The 21,820-nt window shown below is 45.2% G+C and overlaps 1 protein-coding gene across 1 annotated transcript in view; it reads right to left on the bottom strand.

Annotated features, from left to right (window-relative positions):
* Positions 1-1,583: 1,583 nt before the first annotated feature.
* Positions 1,584-21,820, bottom strand: part of LOC311240374 (syntaxin-1A-like) — a gene marked incomplete at both ends in the record, with an annotated part of 282,585 nt that continues 262,348 nt past the window's right edge. The window contains 3 exon segments of the mRNA XM_084328960.1: positions 1,584-1,661; positions 9,638-9,748; positions 20,514-20,648. Coding sequence (XP_084185086.1) covers positions 1,584-1,661; positions 9,638-9,748; positions 20,514-20,648 — 324 coding nt within the window.

Raw genomic sequence — 21,820 nt, forward strand, 5'->3', positions numbered from 1 at the left:
AATTTTTCAATTGGCTGCATTGCACACTGACGCCCAGTCAGTGGGACAAAATTTCTAGCGCCCGAGAAGAGAGAGGGGGGATGAACAGGACACACAAACAATGATTTATATTTGATATATTACACGTTATTGTGCATTTTAAACACAAAAATACTTAAAATTAGTAATTATTATTAATTTAAAAAAAATATTATATTTTTAGCGGTCGAAATCTACTATTATAGAAAAACCACTTCTTTCTTCTTCTTTCCACCAGGGGGGGGGGGGTGGCGGCGCCCAAGCGCCCTCTATGGACCAGCCGCCACTGGTTCTATGGGTAGGATTGGTCCGGTAAGACTTTGGCAGGTAGATGACGCTAAATTTAGTTTTACTATCGCTAATCGTTATCCATTCCAATTCGGACCATTTGGACCATGTCTTTTTTTCATCATCTGAAGAAACTTGAGAACTTTGAATGGCTTTTCTAAATGAAGTGTGTAAAACTGCCAGTTTTATTTTGAAATCTTGGAAACGGAAATAACCTACTCTTAATTTTGACATCGGTGGACGACGCCGTGACAGAAAGTGTAAAGGGGGGTGCTCCAGTAGCACACCATGTTACCGCGCTGCGTCGCGGGACTCCGTGCTGCGTCACGGATCTGGTTGACTCCGAGTTCGATTCCCGGACTCGCCGTCATTTGCCGAATGTCTCCCCCTGCTCTCTCTCCCGTTTCACCCTACAACTGTCGGTCATGCTTGACCAGAAAAAGCGATAAACGCTAAAAAATAAAGTAAAAAAAAAAAAAAAAAGTGTAAAGGATCGTGGGAAATGTAGTAAACTGGCACGAGAAATGTACGAAATTGGTACGCGGTGGTACGCTCGACTATGAACGACTCAAACGACTGCGGACACGCCACGCGGAGTCCGGTCCGCTTACAGTACGGCCGACTCTGTGGGAGCCTTGAGACTGCGCTTGTGGAAACTGGGGAATTTTTTTAATCGGTGTATGTCTAGGTTTTTGCTCCTCTTCGGCGATGTAGAGGCGCGTTGTATCAAGCAGTGTTGTAGTCGAGTCGTTCAAGCTCGAGTCCGAGTCCCCAGTGTTCGAGTCCGAGTCCAAGTCCGAGTCACCAAAGAAGAGACCAAGTCGAGTCCAAGTCGAGTCCAAGTCGAGTCCCCATGAACCGAGTCCGAGTCATCGAGGTTTGAGTGTAAAATCCATGTAAGCAAAGTGCACGATTCGGGGGGGGCGTCTCTTTAAGCATCTTAAGTACTGAACAACGAGGGTATCGACGTGAATCCGCATATATAAGTGGAACACACGTGTCTGCCCTTGCACGAAATTAAATAATGTTTTAATATAGCCATCGATATCTTATGCCAAATGATTAGGGCATATTACAAAAAATAAATAAAAGCGGTATCTATCAATTAACAAGTCAGAGTCCCCTCGTCTGCACCTTCCGAGTCCGAATGCGGTCAACGCTCGAGTCCCCAAGTCCGAGTCATCGGTGCTCAAGTCCGAGTCGAGTCACGAGTCCTGAAAATCAGACTGGAGTCCTACAACAACACTGGTATCTGGAGGTGTGTCGTCTGGAGCGCTTCAGGCCAGCGTCCCCCCGACCACTGAGGCGATAACGATGCTGAGCACCACGCAGCAGATAATGATCATTATCTTCTTCTGCGCCGCACAAGAATAGAAGAATGGAAGAATAGAAAGACAGCAGGCGTCCAACGCAGCAGATGGGAGGGAGTAGAAGAAAACACGTTAGAGATATCCGACTTGTCACAGACAGTGCGTCGTACTCTCACATTATAGACCTGTTCGCTGTGTTTACAAACGTACCGCGTTCGAGCCAATCACAGCAATACCAACTGAGTCACGTGACTAATTTACCGCGGGACGCTTCTATACTTTAAGCAAGTGGCTTGTCCTTCCGCGTTCCCGCTTTGCGCTCCGATTTGGCCACGCACGTTTCTGGTCATGTGACATGTGCGCCAATCGTGGGACGGCAAGTTTTTGGACGGTTAAGCTTAGGCGCTCTTTCGAAAGTTGGTTAAGGTTAGAGTTTGTCTTAGAGCAGGGCGATAGAACGCCTGCCCTGATTCCAAACTCTAACCTTAACCAACTGCGAAAGAGTCGCCTAAGCTTAACCAGTGATAAACTTAGGCAGTTTGCAGGCTGTTAGACCCGGAAATATAGGGCGCAGAACTTGCCGTCCCGCGATTGGCGCACATGTCACATGACCAGAAACGTGCGTGGCCAATCAGAGCGCAAAACGAGAACGCGGAAGGACAAAGCCACTTGCTTAAAGTATAGACGCCCCCGGGACCCGCCCCCAGCTACTGCTGCCACAACAGAAGCACAACGGGGGGCTCTATGGAGAAACCATGGCACCTCCCTGACTAAAAGTAGTTTCAAACGAAAAAAAACGGCTGGATGTCATTTAGCCAAAATCAGCATGGCTGTGTGAGTGTGAGCCTTTCACCTTTTTACATATCTAGCTTTGGCATGGATTGATTGTTTTAGATCGCTAGCATTGGCTAACAAATGCAAATATATTGTAGTCTGCCCCGTTGTTCTGACCAGGATTACGTTCCTTTCTGCTTCGGGTCTGCGCGTGCATGTTTGTCATGCCGTCGTCAGCGAACAGGTCTATATAGCGCAGAGAAGAACAATGTGCAGTTCAGAAGAAGGCCTCATGATGATACATCCTGTGAGTGCGGGTGTGGTTTAGCGGTATTGGTTGGAATGGCTGCGGAGGGGCCGGGCAGTGGCTCGTGGAGGTAGAGCGGTCGTCTGGTAATCCGGAGGTTCCCGGCTCGATTCCCGCTCCTCCCGGGCAGCATGTCGAAGTGTCCTTGAGCAAGACACTTAACCCCCTAATTGATGAGCAGGTTGGCACCTTGCATGGTCGCCTCCGCTGTCGACGTGTGAATGTTTGAGTGAATGGGTAAAATGTGAGGAACAAAATGTAAAGCGCTTTGGATAAAAGCTGCTACTGTATATAAAAGCACCATTTACCATTTTTACCATTTAAATGGTGCATATAGATATCCGTACATTTAAATTATGTTAGTACATTAACGAAAAAGGCTAAATATAGTGATAGCTTTTAGATTAACAAAAAGGTAGGGTAAATGGTGCTTTATATAGCGCTTTTATCCAACGCGCTTTACAATTTTGTTGCTCGCATTCACATGTGAGTCACAGACAGCAGAGGCGACCATGCAAGGTGCCAACCTGCTCATCGGGAGCAGTTAGTGTCTTGTTCAAGGACACTTCGACACACTGCCCCCGGGAGGAGCCGGAATCAAACTGGGAACCTTCCGATTACCAGACAACCACTCTACCCACTGAGCCACTGTTCGTATTGTCATAATATCCACTTTTTTTTGTCACATTAAAAGAATAGAGCAGGCCGACCTTCATCCTTGCATTTTGTCGATCTCATATTAGACAGTAGGTCATCGTTAACGCTGTGAAGATATGAAGAGCTCTTTCCTAAGAGGCACGGCTGTCGTGTTCTAAAGCAACATGTCAAACATTTTCACCTTTTACTGTGCATGCATACCCCCAGTCCACAAATGAGAGAGAGAGAGAGAGAGTAAGTGAGAGTGAGTGGGTGAGAGAGTGAGAGATAGCATTTTAACCTTTTACTGTGCATGCATACCCCCAGTCCACAAATGAGAGAGAGAGAGAGAGAGAGAGAGTGGGTGAGAGAGTGAGAGAGAGATAACATTTTCACCTTTTACTGCTGTGCATGCATACCCCCAGGCCACAAATGAGAGAGAGAGAGAGCGAGAGAGAGAGAGAGAGAGAGAAAGAGAGAGAGAGAGAGAGAGAGAGAGAGTGGGTGAGAGAGTGAGAGAGAAAGAGTAAGAGAGATAGATACAATTTTCAACTTTTGTGCATGCATACCCCCAGGCCACGAATGGTAATAATAACAGTTCTAAATACAACGTTCGAGATTAAAGTGATCCAGTGCGCACCAAATGCACTACCCATTGAGCTGCACAGGGAATGGAACCCCCGACCCTGGAAGTGTTAGTGCCTTGCTCTACCCATTGAGCTACACTCTAAATGGAACCCTCAACCCTTGCCGTGTTAGTAAGTATGATAAAATGAATGATATTATTCACTTCAATAGGTGTAGGCCTATAAAATGCCATATGGATAGAGAACATCAAGCATGGTATGGCACCAACATAAAAACATCCTTTCTTTGATTAATTCATATTAATTCTTATTAATATTAATATTAATATGAATGAATAATAATAAAGTCTGCAGGGTCTCAGCCTTTGCCCAAACAAGTGTTGTCTCTGTGGAGAAAGATTCGACATAATCATTCCTGTAGCAGTCTGTGGTTAATGAAGGCGTATAAAACAGCCACTCAAATAATTCTTAGTTTAGTATCTTTGCAAAAAGGAAACTTCATAAACATGTTTCACACATTCAAGGTCGTCATATAAAATTGTTGAAAAGATACTTAATATATCCCCTTTCACTCCAGATAAAACATATTTTAGCATATAAAAGTCAATGAATAATAACAAACAAACAAAACAAATCCGCTCATTTAATCAAGATATTTCAGTGCAGGAAGGCATACACCCAGCGTGCCTTCAGTGGCGTCTCCATCATGACCGGAGAGTTCCTTCAGTAAAGTCTTAGGGCTAGATCCACAAAGAATGGATTGCACGGTGCTAGTTGCACCCTACTTACAATTAATTAAAAAATAAAAATGGGGGACCCTGGTGTAAACAAGACGAAAGTCTTTATTTTTATTTTATTTTATTTTTTTATTATTGCGAAACAGAAATGATTAAAAGTCAGTACTCAACACATAATGCATAATGAAACTAACAGTCAAGGTGGTTAAAATTACATGCAAGTACAGAAACAAGAAAAAAATAAAATCTATAATAATATTTTACCGTATACAGTGTATATCCAGCGAAATTAACAATTATACAAATGCTTATATATGACATACCCCTAATACCTATTTTCTAAAACCCTACACACATATGCTCCAGCTCGAACCCCCCCCTCCCGGACCCCTCCTTGGATAGTACCTCCATTATCCCTCACTCCTAACCAGACACTACCATTATAAGCTAGCTTTTATTCTCTCCACCACTTCTACCCACATTGACATTTTGGATTCGTTGAGACCCAGAATTCTTGCTGTAGATATTTCTTGATATATCACATCGAGATATGTAAGAGACCAAACTTTCCTGCACATTTTTTCCGGTTGAAACCAGCGTGATGCGATCAGTTTTTTAGCTACTGTGATACCCGATAAGACCAGTCTCTTTAGCTGTGGATTTACTGCAAACTCAAAAACATCGTTCAAAAGCAATACAGAGGGGTGTACTGGTATATTCCAAGATACGAGTTTTGATAATTGATGGGTCACATCTTTCCAGAATGTCTTAACTGGTGGGCAGTCCCAATACATGTGCATAAATGTCCCTTCGTCTCCATTTGTACATTGGGAGCATTTTGAGTCCTGTTTCAGGCCCATTCTGTTCAGTCTTATAGGAGTCAAGTATGTCCTGTGAATATAGTTAAGATTGATTTGTTGATGTTTATTGAACATTTTATTAACAGATTGCAGAATGGGTACAATACTGTACGGCTCAATACACACAATTGTTAAGGGGATGCAGACCAGAGAAAGACTTTCGTCTTGTTTACACCAGGGTCTTCCATTTTCAATTTATAATGAATTGTAAGTAGGGTGCAACTAGCACCTTGCAATCCATTCTTTGTGGATCTAGCCCTAGTCAGGACCGGAGAGGTCTTCAGTAACGTCTCAGTCAGGACCGGAGAGGTCTTCAGTAACGTCTCGATCAGGACCGGAGAGGTCTTCAGTAACATGTCATCAGGACCGGAGAGGTCTTCAGTAATGTCCCAGTCAGGACCGGAGAGGTCTTCAGTGACGTCTCGATCAGGACCGGAGAGGTCTTCAGTAACATGTCATCAGGACCGGAGAGGTCTTCAGTAATGTCCCAGTCAGGACCGGAGAGGTCTTCAGTAACGTCTCATCAGGACCGGAGAGGTCTTCAGTGACGTCTCGATCAGGACCGGAGAGGTCTTCAGTAACGTCTCATCAGGACCGGAGAGGTCTTCAGTGACGTCTCGATCAGGACCGGAGAGGTCTTCAGTAACATCTTGATCAGGACCAGAGAGGTCTTCAGTAACGTCTCGTTCAGGACCGGAGAGGTCTTCAGTGATGTCTCAATCAGGACCGGAGAGGTCTTCAGTGACGTCTCGATCAGGACCGGAGAGGTCTTCAGTAACGTCTCGATCAGGACCGGAGAGGTCTTCAGTAACATCTCATCAGGACCAGAGAGGTCTTCAGTAACGTCTCGATCAGGACCGGAGAGGTCTTCAGTGATGTCTCGATCAGGACCGGAGAGGTCTTCAGTGACGTCTCGATCAGGACCGGAGAGGTCTTCAGTGACGTCTCGATCAGGACCGGAGAGGTCTTCAGTGACGTCTCGATCAGGACCGGAGAGGTCTTCAGTGACGTCTCGATCAGGACCGGAGAGGTCTTCAGTAACGTCTCAGTCAGGACCGGAGAGGTCTTCAGTGACGTCTCGATCAGGACCGGAGAGGTCTTCAGTGACGTCTCGATCAGGACCGGAGAGGTCTTCAGTGACGACTCAGTCAGGACCGGAGAGGTCTTCAGCGACGACTCAGTCAGGACCGGAGAGGTCTTCAGTGACGTCTCAGTCAGGACCGGAGAGGTCTTCAGTGATGTGTCGATCAGGACCGGAGAGGTCTTCAGTAACGTCTCGATCAGGACCGGAGAGGTCTTCAGTGACGTCTCGATCAGGACCGGAGAGGTCTTCAGTGACGACTCAGTCAGGACCGGAGAGGTCTTCAGTGACGTCTCGATCAGGACCGGAGAGGTCTTCAGTGACGTCTCAGTCAGGACCGGAGAGGTCTTCAGTGACGTCTCGATCAGGACCGGAGCGGTCTTCAGTGATGTCTCAGTCAGGACCGGAGAGGTCTTCAGTAACGACTCAGTCAGGACCGGAGAGGTCTTCAGTAACGTCTCAGTCAGGACCGGAGAGGTCTTCAGTAACGTCTCGTTCAGGACCGGAGAGGTCTTCAGTGATGTCTCGATCAGGACCGGAGAGGTCTTCAGTGACGTCTCGATCAGGACCGGAGAGTTTGCAGAACCCCTCTTTCACTCACACAGACTGCATTTTGACTCGTCAGTGCAGTGACGTTCTCACACCGCCTCGGGGCCTGTCTGGTATCTGGTGACATCCTAACTGAGTTCTACTGCTAGGATAATGATGAGGATGGTCACACAGACCGTAATGCAAACTCCTATTAGGATCAGCTTCTGGATGAGGGAGATGGACAGAGAGAGAGAGAGAGAGAGAGAGAGAGAGAGAGAGAGAGAGAGAGAGAGAGAGAGAGAGAGAGAGAGAGAGAGAGAACATCAGGAGTGAGCGAGGGAAGAGAGAGAGAGAGAGAGAAAGAGAGAGAGAGAGAGAGAGAGAGAGAACATCAGGAGTGAGCGAGGGAAGAGAGAGAGAGCGTCAGGAGTGAGTAAGAGACAAAAGAGAGAGAGAGAATGTCAGTAGTGAGCGAGGGAAGAGAGAGAGAGAGCGTCAGGAGTGAGCGAGGGACGAAAGATAGGAGAGAGAGAACGTCAGGAGTGAGTAAGGGACAAAAGAGAGAGAGAGAATGTCAGTAGTGAGCGAGGGAAGAGAGAGAGAGCGTCAGGAGTGAGCGAGGGACGAAAGAGAGAGAGAGAGAGAATGTCAGTAGTGAGCGAGGGAAGAGAGAGAGACGAAAGAGAGGAGAGAGAGAACGTCAGGAGTGAGTAAGGGACAAAAGAGAGAGAGAATGTCAGTAGTGAGCGAGGGAAGAGAGAGAGAGCGTCAGGGGTGAACGAGGGACGAAAGAGAGGAGAGAGAGAACATCAGGAGTGAGCGAGCAAACAAGTAAGTGAGGGAAGAAAGAGAGAGAGAGAGAGAGAGAGAGAGAGAAAGGTGGCCATGGAGGAGATATTCACCTCAGCCCAGTTCAATTAGATAGATACTATAAGATTCAATAAGACTGAGCCTTCTTAATGCCAGTGTGGGGCAGATCACATAGACAATAATTCAGTCAGTTCTAGTCCACTCAGGTGAAATTCCTGCACTAATGAGCGGCAGCGCAGATATTGACCAGGAGGTGGCAGAGTTGTTCCACCATGCAACCACAACGTAGCTGTCTTTGACTTCAGTATGGCCTAGTTAACCCTTTCACTAGCACACTACAGACGTTTAACCTGTTCACTACCACACTACAGAAGGATAACCCTTTCACTATCACACTACAGACAGTTAACCCTTACACTACCACACTACATACGGTTAACCCTTTCACTACAACACTACAGAAGGATAACCCTTTCACTATCACACTACAGACGTTTAACCTGTTCACTACCACACTACAGAAGGATAACCCTTTCACTATCACACTACAGACGGTTAACCCTTACACTACCACACTACATACGGTTAACCCTTTCACTACCACACTACAGAAGGATAACCCTTTCACTATCACACTACAGACGTTTAACCTGTTCACTACCACACTACAGAAGGATAACCCTTTCACTATCACACTACAGACGGTTAACCCTTACACTACCACACTACATACGGTTAACCCTTTCACTACCACACTAGAGAAGGATAACCCTTTCACTATCACACTACAGACGGTTAACCTGTTCACTACCACACTACAGAAGGATAACCCTTTCACTATCACACTACAGACGGTTAACCCTTTCACTACCACACTACAGAAGGATAACCCTTTCACTATCACACTACAGACGGTTAACCCTTACACTACCACACGACAGACGGTTAACCCTTTCACTACCACACTACAGAAGGATAACCCTTTCACTATCACACTACAGACGGTTAACCCTTTCACTACCACACTACAGAAGGTTAACCTTTTCAATACCACACTACAGACGGTTAACCCTTTCACTACCACACTACAGACGGTTAACCCTTTCACTACCTTTCACTACCACACTACAGACGGTTAACCCTTTCACTACCACACTACAGACGGTTAACCCTTTCACTACCACACTACAGACGGTTAACCCATTCACTAAGTGAGTAGTCTGGTGTCCAGTAGTCTGGTCAGACCATAGCCGTAAAAAATGTGAATCCCTACCCACCTTCAAAACCGCTCTCAAAGAGCACCTACGGGAGGCTGCAATTCTAAACTGGCCCCCGTAAATGTCCAAACCCCCCCCCCCTCCCTATGCTTGCACCTTGCGGCAGAGTGCAGCTAACGTTATGTCGAGGAAGCGGCAAAGGGTCACTTCCATTCGAACAATAGGGAACTTCTTTCATTCCCCTGTGCAGACAAAACGAGTTCACGCGACACGGTTACGCCACACAGACAGACACGGCACCACAATGAACACGGAGAGAGCATGCCGGTCTACGACTGGAGGTCTACATCTACGGCGGTCATCATGCCATGCCGCGCGCTTCGGAAGCCATTCGTGCCGTCACTTCACTCCATGCTCTGCCTTTGGTGTTTTTTTGCACACATGCACTTTCGTCGTGCACTTTGTTGCATTTGTGACGCACCCTCCTGGCTTTGCTCTGGTATTTAACGGCCTTCTTAGTGTCCGACACCGCCCTCTCCACGTAGTCCACGGAGTGCTCCACGTTGTACTCTATACGGTCTATCATCTCGCCCTGAGGGGGGGTCGTGGGGGGGGGGGGGGGGGGGGCAGGAGCAGGAAGGAGAGGAAGGAGGAGGAAGGAGAAGGAGGGGGCAGGAGCAGGAAGGATGGGACAGGAGCAGGACAGGAAGCAGAAGGAAGGGACAGGAGCAGGACAGGAAGCAGAAGGAGGAGACAGGAGCAGGACAGGAAGCAGAAGGAAGGACAGGAAAGCAGAACGATAGGAAGGGACAGGATCAGGACAGGAAGCAGAAGGAGGGAGCAGGAGCAGGACAGGAAGCAGAGAAGGAGGAGGACAGGAGCAGGACGGGAAGCAGAAGGAGGGACAGGAGCAGGACAGGAAGCAGGAAGGAGGGGACAGGAGAGGGACAGGAAGCAGAAGGAAGGGACAGGAGCAGGACAGGAAGGAGAAGGAGGGAGACAGGAGTGGGACAGGAAGGAGAAGGAGGGGACAGGAGCAGCAGAGCAGGACAGGAGCAGGAGGAGACAGAGAGCAGGACAGAAAGAGGAGGAGACAGGAGCAGGACAGGAAGCAGAAGGAAGGGACAGGAGCAGGAAAGGAAGCAGAAGGAAGGGACAGGAGCAGGACAGGAAGCAGAAGGAAGGAGACAGGAGCAGGACAGGAAGCAGACGGAGGAGACAGGAGCAGGACAGGAGCAGAGGAAGGGACAGGAGCAGGACAGGAAGCAGAAGGAGGAGACAGGAGCAGGACAGGAGGAGGGGACAGGAGTGGGACAGGAAGGAGAAGGAGGAGACAGGAGCAGGACAGGAGCAGGAAGGAGGGACAGGAGCAGGACAGGAAGCAGAAGGAGGGGGCAGGAGTGGGACAGGAAGGAGAAGGGGGGGGGGGGGGGGCAGAAGAGGGACAGGAAGCAGAAGGGAGGGACAGAGTGGGACAGGAAGGAGAAGGGGGGGGGGCAGAAGCGGGACAGAAAGGAGGACAGGAGGAATGGTGGGGAGTAGAGGGAGGAGGGGAGGGAGGGGGGCAAATAGGACAGAAGGGAGGAGAAGAGAAGAGAGAGAGAGGTGAGAGTCGGTCTGGGACTGTCTGCTGTCTCCCCGCCTGCTGCTCTTCCTCATCTTCTTGCACCGGGTGATGTTCTCGTTGGCTTGCTCCACGTAGCTGAGTCCGCAGCACACTGTGCTGAATGTTGTTCACCAGCGCCCCCTGCAGGAGCGGAGGAGAACAGTCAGCCTCGCCCCCACCAGACCACGGGCCTCCTAGGAGCACGGTGCAAACTGGGGCTTCTTTGAAAACGCTTTGAAAAGCAGGTCTCCCTCCATCATTTCCCTCCTGTCTACATGCATCTGTCCATCCGTGTCTTCCCAGGGCCAGACCTAGCACGCTTGGTGCCCTAGGCAAGCTTTACCTCTGGGCCCCCCACATAATAAATGTTATGTTAGAAACTTTTTTAAATGTCAAAATATTGGTTGCAGATATAGAAGGGGGCGCAAAAATGTCTGCCCAGCAAAAGAAAAACAAAATATATTCATAATATATATATATTCTTTTTTTTTAGCTGGATGCAGTTTTGCGCTCCGTCCCTGGTGCTAGCTACCACATCATTTTCGCAGCTTTCTCAAACTACAGTTTCAAATAGCATTTAGTAGAAACACAACCCACATTAAAGCACATTCACTTTGATGAATCCAAATTTGATTGAAGATAAAAAAAATATATATAAAAGAAAAAAAACAGTAGTTTGGAATAACAGTCAGGTGAGAAGTGGAAACGAGGAGTTTATAGTTAAATAGTTAATGCATGCACTGGTTATTCTCAGATCACACAACAAAAAGATAGAAAGGAGAAGAAAATCACGTGAACATGACCTTGGTGTTTTCCGGACGCTCCGGGGCTTAAGAGTCGGCAGCGTTGTGGTGAGGAGGAAGGAAGAGGAGGAACAAAGGCAGGGGAGGAGAGAGAGAGAGAGAGAGAGAGAGAGAGAGAGAGAGAGAGAGAGAGAGAGAGAGAGAGAGAGAGAGAGAGAGAGAGAGAGAGAGAGAGAGCACAGCAATAGAAGCACGGTCCAGACTAATGTATAGTACCTCAAGGTTAATTAAGGGAGCATTAGTTTGATCAATTATTCAATTAAATACATTCATTATGACAACTTGCCTATTCATGATATGAGCGAGTGTGCATGTGCACATGTTGTGTGTGTGTGTGTGTGTGTGTGTGTGTGTGTGGTGTGTGTGTGTGTGTGTGCACACTCCACATGTTAAGTATCTATCAAAAAACCCACACGTGAGTATGAAGGGAGCTCCACTGACACACAGCCACTACAGTAACACACACACGTCACAATATTCTAATATTCATATTCGATGTACTTTCGTATTCATATATATATATATCTCTTCTTTCACATGCACTCAAGATTCCCTCACAGTGTCCTTTGCATAATTCAGACCCATATCTCTGATGAGACGATCAGTCTCTCTAGGGGCTCAGCCCACACGGTCACACGATGCAGTTCACACAGAGAGACGGTCTCTCCAGGGGCAAACAAGGGACTAAACACGTTTCGCAATTATGCCACATCAATGTGGAACGCCCTACCCACAGCTGTAAAGGAATGTGAATCACTACCCACTTTCAAAAACACTCTCAAAGAACACCTACGGGAGACTGCAATTCGAAACTGGCCCCTGTAATGTCCTAACTCAACCCCCTCCAATGTACAGTAAATGACCAAGTATGGTTTTGTCAATATTCCAATGTACAGTGTTGCTTGTACAGTTGTACAGTGTGTGTCCCCCCCCCCCCCCCCACCCAACCTCCTCCAATGTACAGTCCCCCCCCCCCCCCCACCAATGTACAGTTTCTACGTCAAATGTATACACTCTCTTTTCTGGACTCTTTTGGTATCACAAACAGTACTGTATTTGCAAATCTGATATGTCATAAATGTATAGATGTAGCAGTACTGTCTATCTAGTATGTCATGTATGTCATATATGTTATGATAAATTGAACATGGGGGACCCTGATGTAAACAAGACGAAAGCCTTTCTCTGGTCTGCATCCCCTTAACAATTGTGTGTATTGAGCCGTACTGTGTATTGTACCCATTCTGCAATCTGTTAATAAAGTTTTCAATCAATCAATCAATCAGCCCACACGGTCACGATGCAGTCACACAGAGAGACGGTCTCTCTAGGAGAGCGAGAGGGGGAGAGAGGGAGAGGGAGAGAAAGGAGAAAGAAAGAGAAAGAAAGAAAGAAAGAAAGAAAGAAAGAAAGAAAGAAAGAAAGAAAGAAAGAAAGAAAGAAAGAAAGAAAGAAAGAAAGAAAGAAAGAAAGGAGATAGAGAAAGAGAAAGAAGAGAGAGTGGCGCAGCGGACATTGCGCTCGTCACCAACGCAAGAGACACCGGGTTCGAATCCGGCTGTCGGCGTTGCCTCCGGCTTGGGCCGGCCGTCATTACATTACGTCATTGGGCCGGCTCTCTCAGTACACTGCACAGTATTGTATATTGTATGGTAACTACGTCTACGAACATTGTACATATGTCAAAACTGAACACTGTGACCTCTTTTTTACTTCTAATTTTTACTATGTTTTTTATTTCATACTTATCTTGTCATGCACAGTCTCTGGAGCGCAACAGTAAGAAGCATTTTGTACAAAAGTATTCTGTACTTCTGTATGACAACTATTAAAGAAACTTGAAACTTGAAACTTGAAACTTGAAACTCATACTATAACTCAATTGGCAGAGTCAGCGGGTGGGAAGTCGAAGGGTGGTAGTCTGGTCGTTGTGAACAGCGACTCCTACAGGTCGGTTGGGGGACGCCTGCACAGCAGAGACAGGAAAATGGCGGGGGCAGTGTGAGCCTCCTACCTATACACGTTACGCCTCGCCAAATGAGAGTCCGCGCTGGCAGGTGAAAAGATGTGACCGGCTGCCTCCACATGTATCGAAGGGGACATATGTGATGCAAGGCTTCTATCCTCCCTACAACCGGCCAGTGGGGGGTATATGCGAGCAACGATCAGGACGGGGGAGGGAGAATTGGCACGAGAGGTAAATTGGGATGGGGAGACAAATCACAGAAAAAAGGAGGAGAAAAAGCAGACAAAAAAAAAAGAAAGAGAGAGGGGGAGGGAGAGAGAGAGAAAGAGAGAGAAAAAGAGAAAGAGAGGGAGGGAGGGAGGGAGGGAGGGAGGGAGAGAGTTAACCTGTGTCTTCTCAGTGGCTGACGCCCCATCTACTAAGGCTGCTAGATTAAATCAGTATCTATACAGTTGGAAAGCAAGACCTCAACATCTCCCAGTGGGCCGTGTTCATAAACCATGCCAGCTCCCTGGGTGATGTCATTCATACCACAGCGAACAAAACACGAAACAAAACACAGAGCACCTCCACTTCCACCTGGACATAACGGAAATAGGGAATATGTTACAGGAAGTTGCAAAATAAAAGCCCTGTTGGCAAAATATGAGCAAAAAAGAAGGAGACGGTGGAAAAGATGTCAAACTATTATCAGTAATTCAGGTTTGGACATAAATGAATGCTATATTGTTGAATGTACTGTAAACTAAAAGACTGTAGCAATTTATTGTCTGAGGAAGAGTTCTTAAGATAAGATATTAATTTATTCCTATTTATACTTATAATTTATACTTTATACTTTTGATCCCCTTGGGGAAATTCAGGCATCATACATCAGGGGTATGGTACTTGCTTACTTGCTCATTATGCTTATATTCAGAGTTAATTATATTATTTACACTGCTTATTTTGATCTTTATTATAATTAAATTGCCTATATATGTCTTCTACTATTACTTCAGTACTTTGGCTACAACTAATTTCCTTTATGCCTTATGGACTGGTAACTAGATTAGCTTGTACGCTAGCTGGTTAGCCTAATACCACTTGGTTAGCATGGCAGACACTTGAATGCTCCGCAGTGTAGCCTCCCTGGGCCAGAGTGCTCTGAATACAGAAAGGGGAACTAGTGTGGTAGTGAAAGGGTTAACCCTGACAGCGCTCTAAATAAAAACCAGAGCAGTAGGCTACACTCTTTCATTCATGGCTATTTGTGAATTCTGACTCATTCTACTTAATTTATATTGTGGAAGATTCCTTTCATGGCCCTTTGTTAACACCTCCCTTCCTTCCCCCTTTGTGTCAGATACTGTAAGGTTATAATAATTAAAACATTTATAAAAAAAAAAAAGGAAAAAAATATCCCAGCAACAACTGTACTTCCTAGGAAGGCTGAGAAAATGTGGAATGCCACCCAAAATTCTCAGCAACTTCTATAGAAGTACAGTTGAGAGAGTGTCCTTACCAGCACAATCACGGTCTGGTGTGGAAACTGCACTGCTAAGGAGAGGAAGGCACTCCAGCGAGTGATTAAGGCCCCGTTTAGACGGAAACGCTAGCAGGTGAATCCGCAAAAATATTTTTTCAGATGTGCCTTTCGTTTAAATACGGACACTGCGTTTTTACGGGGTGAAACCGTAAAAAAGTGAGACCACCTTCCAGGGTGGAATTCCTAGAAACGATAAACCTTTTAATTGCGCTCTCATCTAAACTGTCAAACCGCATAAAACGATGACGAAAGGGTCGTCAAGGCTCTCGTCGCGCCTACTGCTTACATCACAGGCATGCGTCAGTAGCCTAGAAGCGTAAACAAAGCATGTCTGATTCTATCCATGGCGATCACCTGAAGGCTACATTGGCAGTACTTTTAAATACACAAGAATCTGTCCCGCGGCTATCACAACTATTATGACTGGACCCACTGTCTGTGAGTGACTCTGCTTTGGTCCAATCACATTCCCCACCCACAGTCTGCGAATCAGAGGCAGAGTAGGGCGGGTCTTCACAGCACGTCATGTGACATATGCGCCAATCGTGTGACAGCGGGGCTCAGTCGTCTGGAGTCGTTACAGCCTCGTCTGCTCGGAGAATTCCATCCAAAAACGATAGTCTAAACGCAAAATTAAAAGTGAAACCGTAAGACGACTTTTGCGGTTTCTGTTCAGACTCTCTCCGTCTAAACGTAGCCTAAAACTGCTCAGTACATCTCTGTAGCAGCCTCACTACAGGACATTTACTCTACCAGGGCCACCAGGAGAGCACATAACATAATTAAGGACAGTACACACCCCCCAGCACAGACTCTTCAACCTCCTGCCAACAGGCAGGCGATACAGGAATCTGAAAGCCAGAACTACGAGACTGACAAACAGTTTCTACCCACAGGCCATCATCAGGCTTGTGAATGCCAGCTCCCCCACCTAGCCCCCCCCCCCCCCCCCCACCTTCTTGGAACTGATCCCCCCACCCGCTTTTGTGCCAGGCAGACCACCCTAAACACATTTGTATTCGATTGACCATGTTTTAACAAATACATTTGTATATCAACCAAGATGATTTGACCACGTGCATGATTAACCTCTCTCTCGGTTACACGACAGCGCCGAGGCATGGACATTAACCCGTTCACTACCACACTACCGAAGGTTAACCGGGTAACCGTCTGTAGTGTGGTAGTGAAAGGGTTAAACACGGTTGTGTTTAGTGTGGTAGAGAAAGTGTGGCAGTGAAAGGGTTAAACACGGTTGTGTTTAGTGTGGTAGTGAAAGGGTTAACCGTCTGTAGTGTGGTAGTGAAAGGGTTAAACACGGTTGTGTTTAGTGTGGTAGTGAAAGTGTGGTAGTGAAAGGGTTAACTGTCTGTAGTGTGGTAGTGAAAGGGTTAAACACGGTTGTGTTTACTGTGTTAGTGAAAGTGTGGTACTGAAAGGGTTAACCGTCTGTAGTGTGGTAGTGAAAGGGATAACCGTCTGTAGTGTGGTAGTGAAAGGGTTAACCGTCTGTAGTGTGGTATTGAAAGGGTTAAACACGGTTGTGTTTAGTGTGGTAGTGAAAGTGTGGTAGTGAAAGGGTTAACCGTCTGTAGTTTGGCAGTGAAAGGGTTAACCGTATGTAGTGTGGTAGTGAAAGGGTTAACCGTCTGTAGTGTGGTAGTGAACAGGTTAACCGTCTGTAGTGTGGTAGTGAACAGGTTAACCTTCTGTAGTGTGGTAGTGAACATGTTAACAGTCTGTAGTGTGGTAGTGAAAGGGTTAACCGTCTGTAGTGTGGTAGTGAAAGGGTTAACCGTCTGTAGTGTGGTAGTGAAAGGGTTAACCGTCTGTAGTGTGGTAGTGAACAGGTTAACCGTCTGTAGTGTGTTAGTGAAAGGGTTAACCGTCTGTAGTGTGGGAGTGAACAGGTTAACAGTATGTAGTGTGGTAGTGAAAGGGTTAACCGTCTGTAGTGTGGTAGTGAAAGGGTTAACGGTCTGTAGTGTGGTAGTGAAAGGGTTAACCGTCTGTAGTGTGGTAGTGAAAGGGTTAACCGTCTGTAGTGTGGTAGTGAAAGGGTTAACCGTCTGTAGTGTGGTAGTGAAAGGGTTAACCGTCTGTAGTGTGGTAGTGAAAGGGTTAACCGTCTGTAGTGTGGTAGTGAAAGGGTTAACGGTCTGTAGTGTGGTAGTGAAAGGGTTAACCGTCTGTAGTGTGGTAGTGAAAGGGTTAACGGTCTGTAGTGTGGTAGTGAAAGGGTTAATGGTCTGTAGTGTGGTAGTGAACAGGTTAACCGTCTGTAGTGTGTTAGTGAAAGGGTTAACCGTCTGTAGTGTGGTAGTGAAAGGGTTAACCGTCTGTAGTGTGGTAGTGAAAGGGTTAACGGTCTGTAGTGTGGTAGTGAAAGGGTTAACCGTCTGTAGTGTGGTAGTGAAAGGGTTAACCGTCTGTAGTGTGGTAGTGAAAGGGTTAACGGTCTGTAGTGTGGTAGTGAAAGGGTTAACCGTCTGTAGTGTGGTAGTGAAAGGGTTAACGGTCTGTAGTGTGGTAGTGAAAGGGTTAACCGTCTGTAGTGTGGTAGTGAAAGGGTTAACGGTCTGTAGTGTGGTAGTGAAAGGCTTAACCGTCTGTAGTGTGGTAGTGAAAGGGTTAACGGTCTGTAGTGTGGTAGTGAAAGGGTTAACCGTCTGTAGTGTGATAGTGAACAGGTTAAAGGAGGAGCTTTCTAAAGCATTACAATCAAGAGATGAAAATGCACCAGCTGTACGTTGTGTGGTAGAGCTATAAATACCCAGCAAACATTAGTCCACGGGTGATGCTAAGGCAACGTCGTGTCCCTGGTAAAAGAAAATAGTTTGATGACAATTAAATTATTATTATTATACATTTTCTGACTATGTATTGATGATCTATTATTGTTTTAAAGTGATTGTGTGTCCTGTTACATGTAATGCTCTGTACACTCTGCGCCATTTAAAATGATGAGGGTCTCCCTCAATGACTCCCGAGTTTAAATAAAGTATAAAAAATATATATATACTATATATTTAAATAAATTTAAAAACATGTTAGTAGGCTGTTCACTTTAACGTGTGTGCGTGGGTGTTACACACAAACAATATATGCGTCTATATGACTTTTTGTAGAACTTATAATAGTTGCATATATGCATAGCTGGGTTTGGTCTTTTGAAAAGTTGAAGTTGAAAGTACAATACAACTTTCACACACATTTGGTGCCCTAGGCAAGCTTCACCCTGATATGTATTTTTTTACCCTCTGAGGTCGCAGATATTTTGTGCTATGTGACCCAGCACAGACTCTGGGTACTTTAGAGGGATCATCAAATATTTTTTACATGATATGAAAGTACAGGACCTTCAAAATAAGCCATCACTTGTATTTATGATTATCACAATCTACCAAATGGTTTTAATCGTTTTTTTTTCTTTTAATTCGGATTTTCATTCATATGTCACACGTCAGTCCAGGGACCTGCATTATACCTTATTGTGGTAATTCTCTTGGGCAGTTCTCAGTGATGTATAGAGGGTCCAATCTTTGGAAAACAGCTGATCCTATGCTGAGGAAATCTCCATCTCTGCTTATTTTTAAAGCAAACTACAAAAAAGTGAGGTATAGAGGGTCCAATATTTGGAAAGCAACTATGCTGAGGAAATCTCCATCTCTGCTTATTTTTAAAGCAAACTACAAAAAAATGCTCGTATCCAAAAATAGTAGATAGATAAATAGGTCATACATGTAGGTATGCATTTGGTTATGTGGGTGGGTGGGTAGGTTTGTAGGCAGGTGGGTGGGTGGTTAATGGTTATGTATTATTATGTACACACTAGTATACAGTATATGCATGTATGTACTGTGTGTATGTACTGTATGTTTGTGTTAACACATATCTTTTGAATGTATTACTGGTATTTCTTAAATAATATGTATATTTTTGTATGTTTGATTTGACAAAACAGGGAACGTTCTGTTGAACCCCTGAAGCCCTGCCCCTGTCGTACGGCTCTGGCTGTCTCATCTGGCTCTCGAAGAGCAGCAGGATAATACAGGGCAAGCTGTGGTGGATCCCCTACCTATAAATGAGGATTTGAATCCATCAAACTTATTAATATGTAGAGAAGTATTTGCTATTGAATGTACTTAAGTATCCAAAGTCCAGTTATACTGCTCTGACTAAAGGTTATGTTAAAGTTGTCCAGTTATGCTGCTCTGATTAAAGGTTATGTTAAAGTGGTACATGGTCCAGTTATGCTGCTCTGACTAAAGGTTATGTTAAAGTGGTCCAGTTATGTTGCTCTGATTAAAAGTTATGTTAAAGTGGTACATGGTCCAGTTATGGTGCTCTGACTAAAGGTTATGTTAAAGTGGTCCAGTTATGCTGCTCTGATTAAAGGTTATGTTAAAGTGGTACGTGGTCCAGTTATGCTGCTCTGACTAAAGGTTATGTTAAAGTGGTACGTGGTCCAGTTATGCTGCTCTGACTAAAGGTTATGTTAAAGTGGTACTTGGTCCAGTTATACTGCTCTGACTAAAGGTTATGTTAAAGTGGTCCAGTTATGCTGCTCTGATTAAAGGTTATGTTAAAGTAGTATGTGGTCCAGTTATGCTGCTCTGACTAAAGGTTATGTTAAAGTGGTCCAGTTATGCTGCTCTGACTAAAGGTTATGTTAAAGTGGTATGTGGTCCAGTTATGCTGCTCTGACTAAAGGTTATGTTAAAGTGGTCCAGTTATGCTGCTCTGACTAAAGGTTATGTTAAAGTGGTACATGGTCCAGTTATACTGCTCTGACTAAAGGTTATGTTAAAGTGGTCCAGTTATGCTGCTCTGACTAAAGGTTATGTTAAAGTGGTCCAGTTATGCTGCTCTGACTAAAGGTTATGTTAAAGTGGTACGTGGTCCAGTTATGCTGCTCTGATTAAAGGTTATGTTAAAGTGGTACATGGTCCAGTTATGCTGCTCTGATTAAAGGTCATGTTAAAGTGGTATGTGGTCCAGTTAAGCTGCTCTGATTACATCCTCTTGAAGTTGACATGCTTCAAATGTGAAAGTATATAATCTTCATACATTTCTGCCATGTTTTCTATGCAAAATCTTTTTCTTCAAAGTAACTAGTAACTGATGGCTTCAGATAAAATGTAGTGGGAGTAAAAAGTACAATATTTCCCTTGAAATGTAGTGGTGTGTAAAAGTATAAAGTTCCCTAAAATGAAAATAATCACAAAATTATACTTAAGTACAGTACTTGAGTAAAAATACTTAGTTACTTTCCACCACCGGACATGGCTCTGGCTGTCTCACCTGGATGAATCATGCTGAAGCCCTGCCCCTGTCGTACGGCTCTGGATGTCTTATGAATCATGCTGAAGCCCTGCCCCTGTCGTACGGCTCTGGATGTCTTATGAATCATGCTGAAGCCCTGCCCCTGTCGTATGGCTCTGGTTGTCTCACCTGGCTCTCCACCAGCATGGCCATGTCCAGGAACATGTCGTGCAGCTCCCGGATGCTGTTCTCCAGCTTGATGATCTCTGTGTGCCGCGTCTCGATCTCGTTCATCGCCTGCTGCGTGATGTTGTCCATGACGATCTGGGGAGTAGAGTAGAAATACCCGATCGATCAATCAATCAATCAGATTTATTTATATAGCACGCTTTACGTGACACAAGGAATCAGACGGGTCATACAACATGGAACGGTACAATAGCTCAGGCGATGTACAGGTTTGATTGATTGATTGAAAACTTTAATTAACAGATTGCAGAATGGGTACAGTACAGTACAACTCAATACACACAATTGTTAAGGGGAGACAGACCAGAGAAAGACTTTCGTCTTGTTTACATCAGGGTCCCCCATTTTCAATTCATAATGACATTTATGAAATACACAACATACAGGTATTCAGATATGAAAATCTAATCTAATCTAATCATCTAATCTAATCTAATCATGACATTTATGACATACGTGACATACAGTGCTGTTACATTTGTGACATACAAGATATGCAAATATACAGTACTGTTAAACAGAGATCCTAACAGTAAATATATACATACGAGGGGGAGGGAAATGTACATTAGGAGGGGGTGGGGTGGGTGGGAGGGAGTTCGGACATTTACAAGGTGAGGATCAAGGAAACGCTAAGAGAATAAAGGTACGTTTTGAGCCGGGATTTAAAGGACTCGATCGAGGGGACAAGACGGACTGAGGTAGGACACTGTTCCACAGCCTGGGGGCTGCGACAGAAAACACATGGTGGCCCCTGGTCTTGAGATTGACCCTCTGTTCCTTAAGTCACCCCTGATAAAAAAAAAAACATATAAAATAGTACTCCAGTAAAAGTAAAAGTCCTCCGTTCAAAGTTCTACTTGAGTAAAAGTAGAGAAGTATTCGATATTGAATGTACTTAAGTATCTAAAGTAAAGTGATGTTTGTGTATTCCAGTCCTTGGGAGCGTTCAACCTTCAATCTATTGACCTCTAAAGGTTAAAGTGGTGTGTGGTCCAGTTATGCTGCTCTGATTAAAGGTCATGTTAAAGTGGTATGTGGTCCAGTTATGCTGCTCTGATTAAAGGTTATGTTAAAGTGGTGTGTGGTCCAGTTATGCTGCTCTGATTAAAGGTTATGTTAAAGTGGTATGTGGTCCAGTTATGCTGCTCTGATTAAAGGTTATGTTAAAGTGGTGTGTGGTCCAGTTATGCTGCTCTGATTAAAGGTTATGTTAAAGTGGTGTGTGGTCCAGTTATACTGCTCTG

The sequence above is a fragment of the Notolepis coatsorum genome, assembly GCF_963971535.1.
Source record: "Notolepis coatsorum genome assembly, chromosome: 1".
NCBI lineage: Eukaryota > Metazoa > Chordata > Actinopteri > Aulopiformes > Paralepididae > Notolepis > Notolepis coatsorum.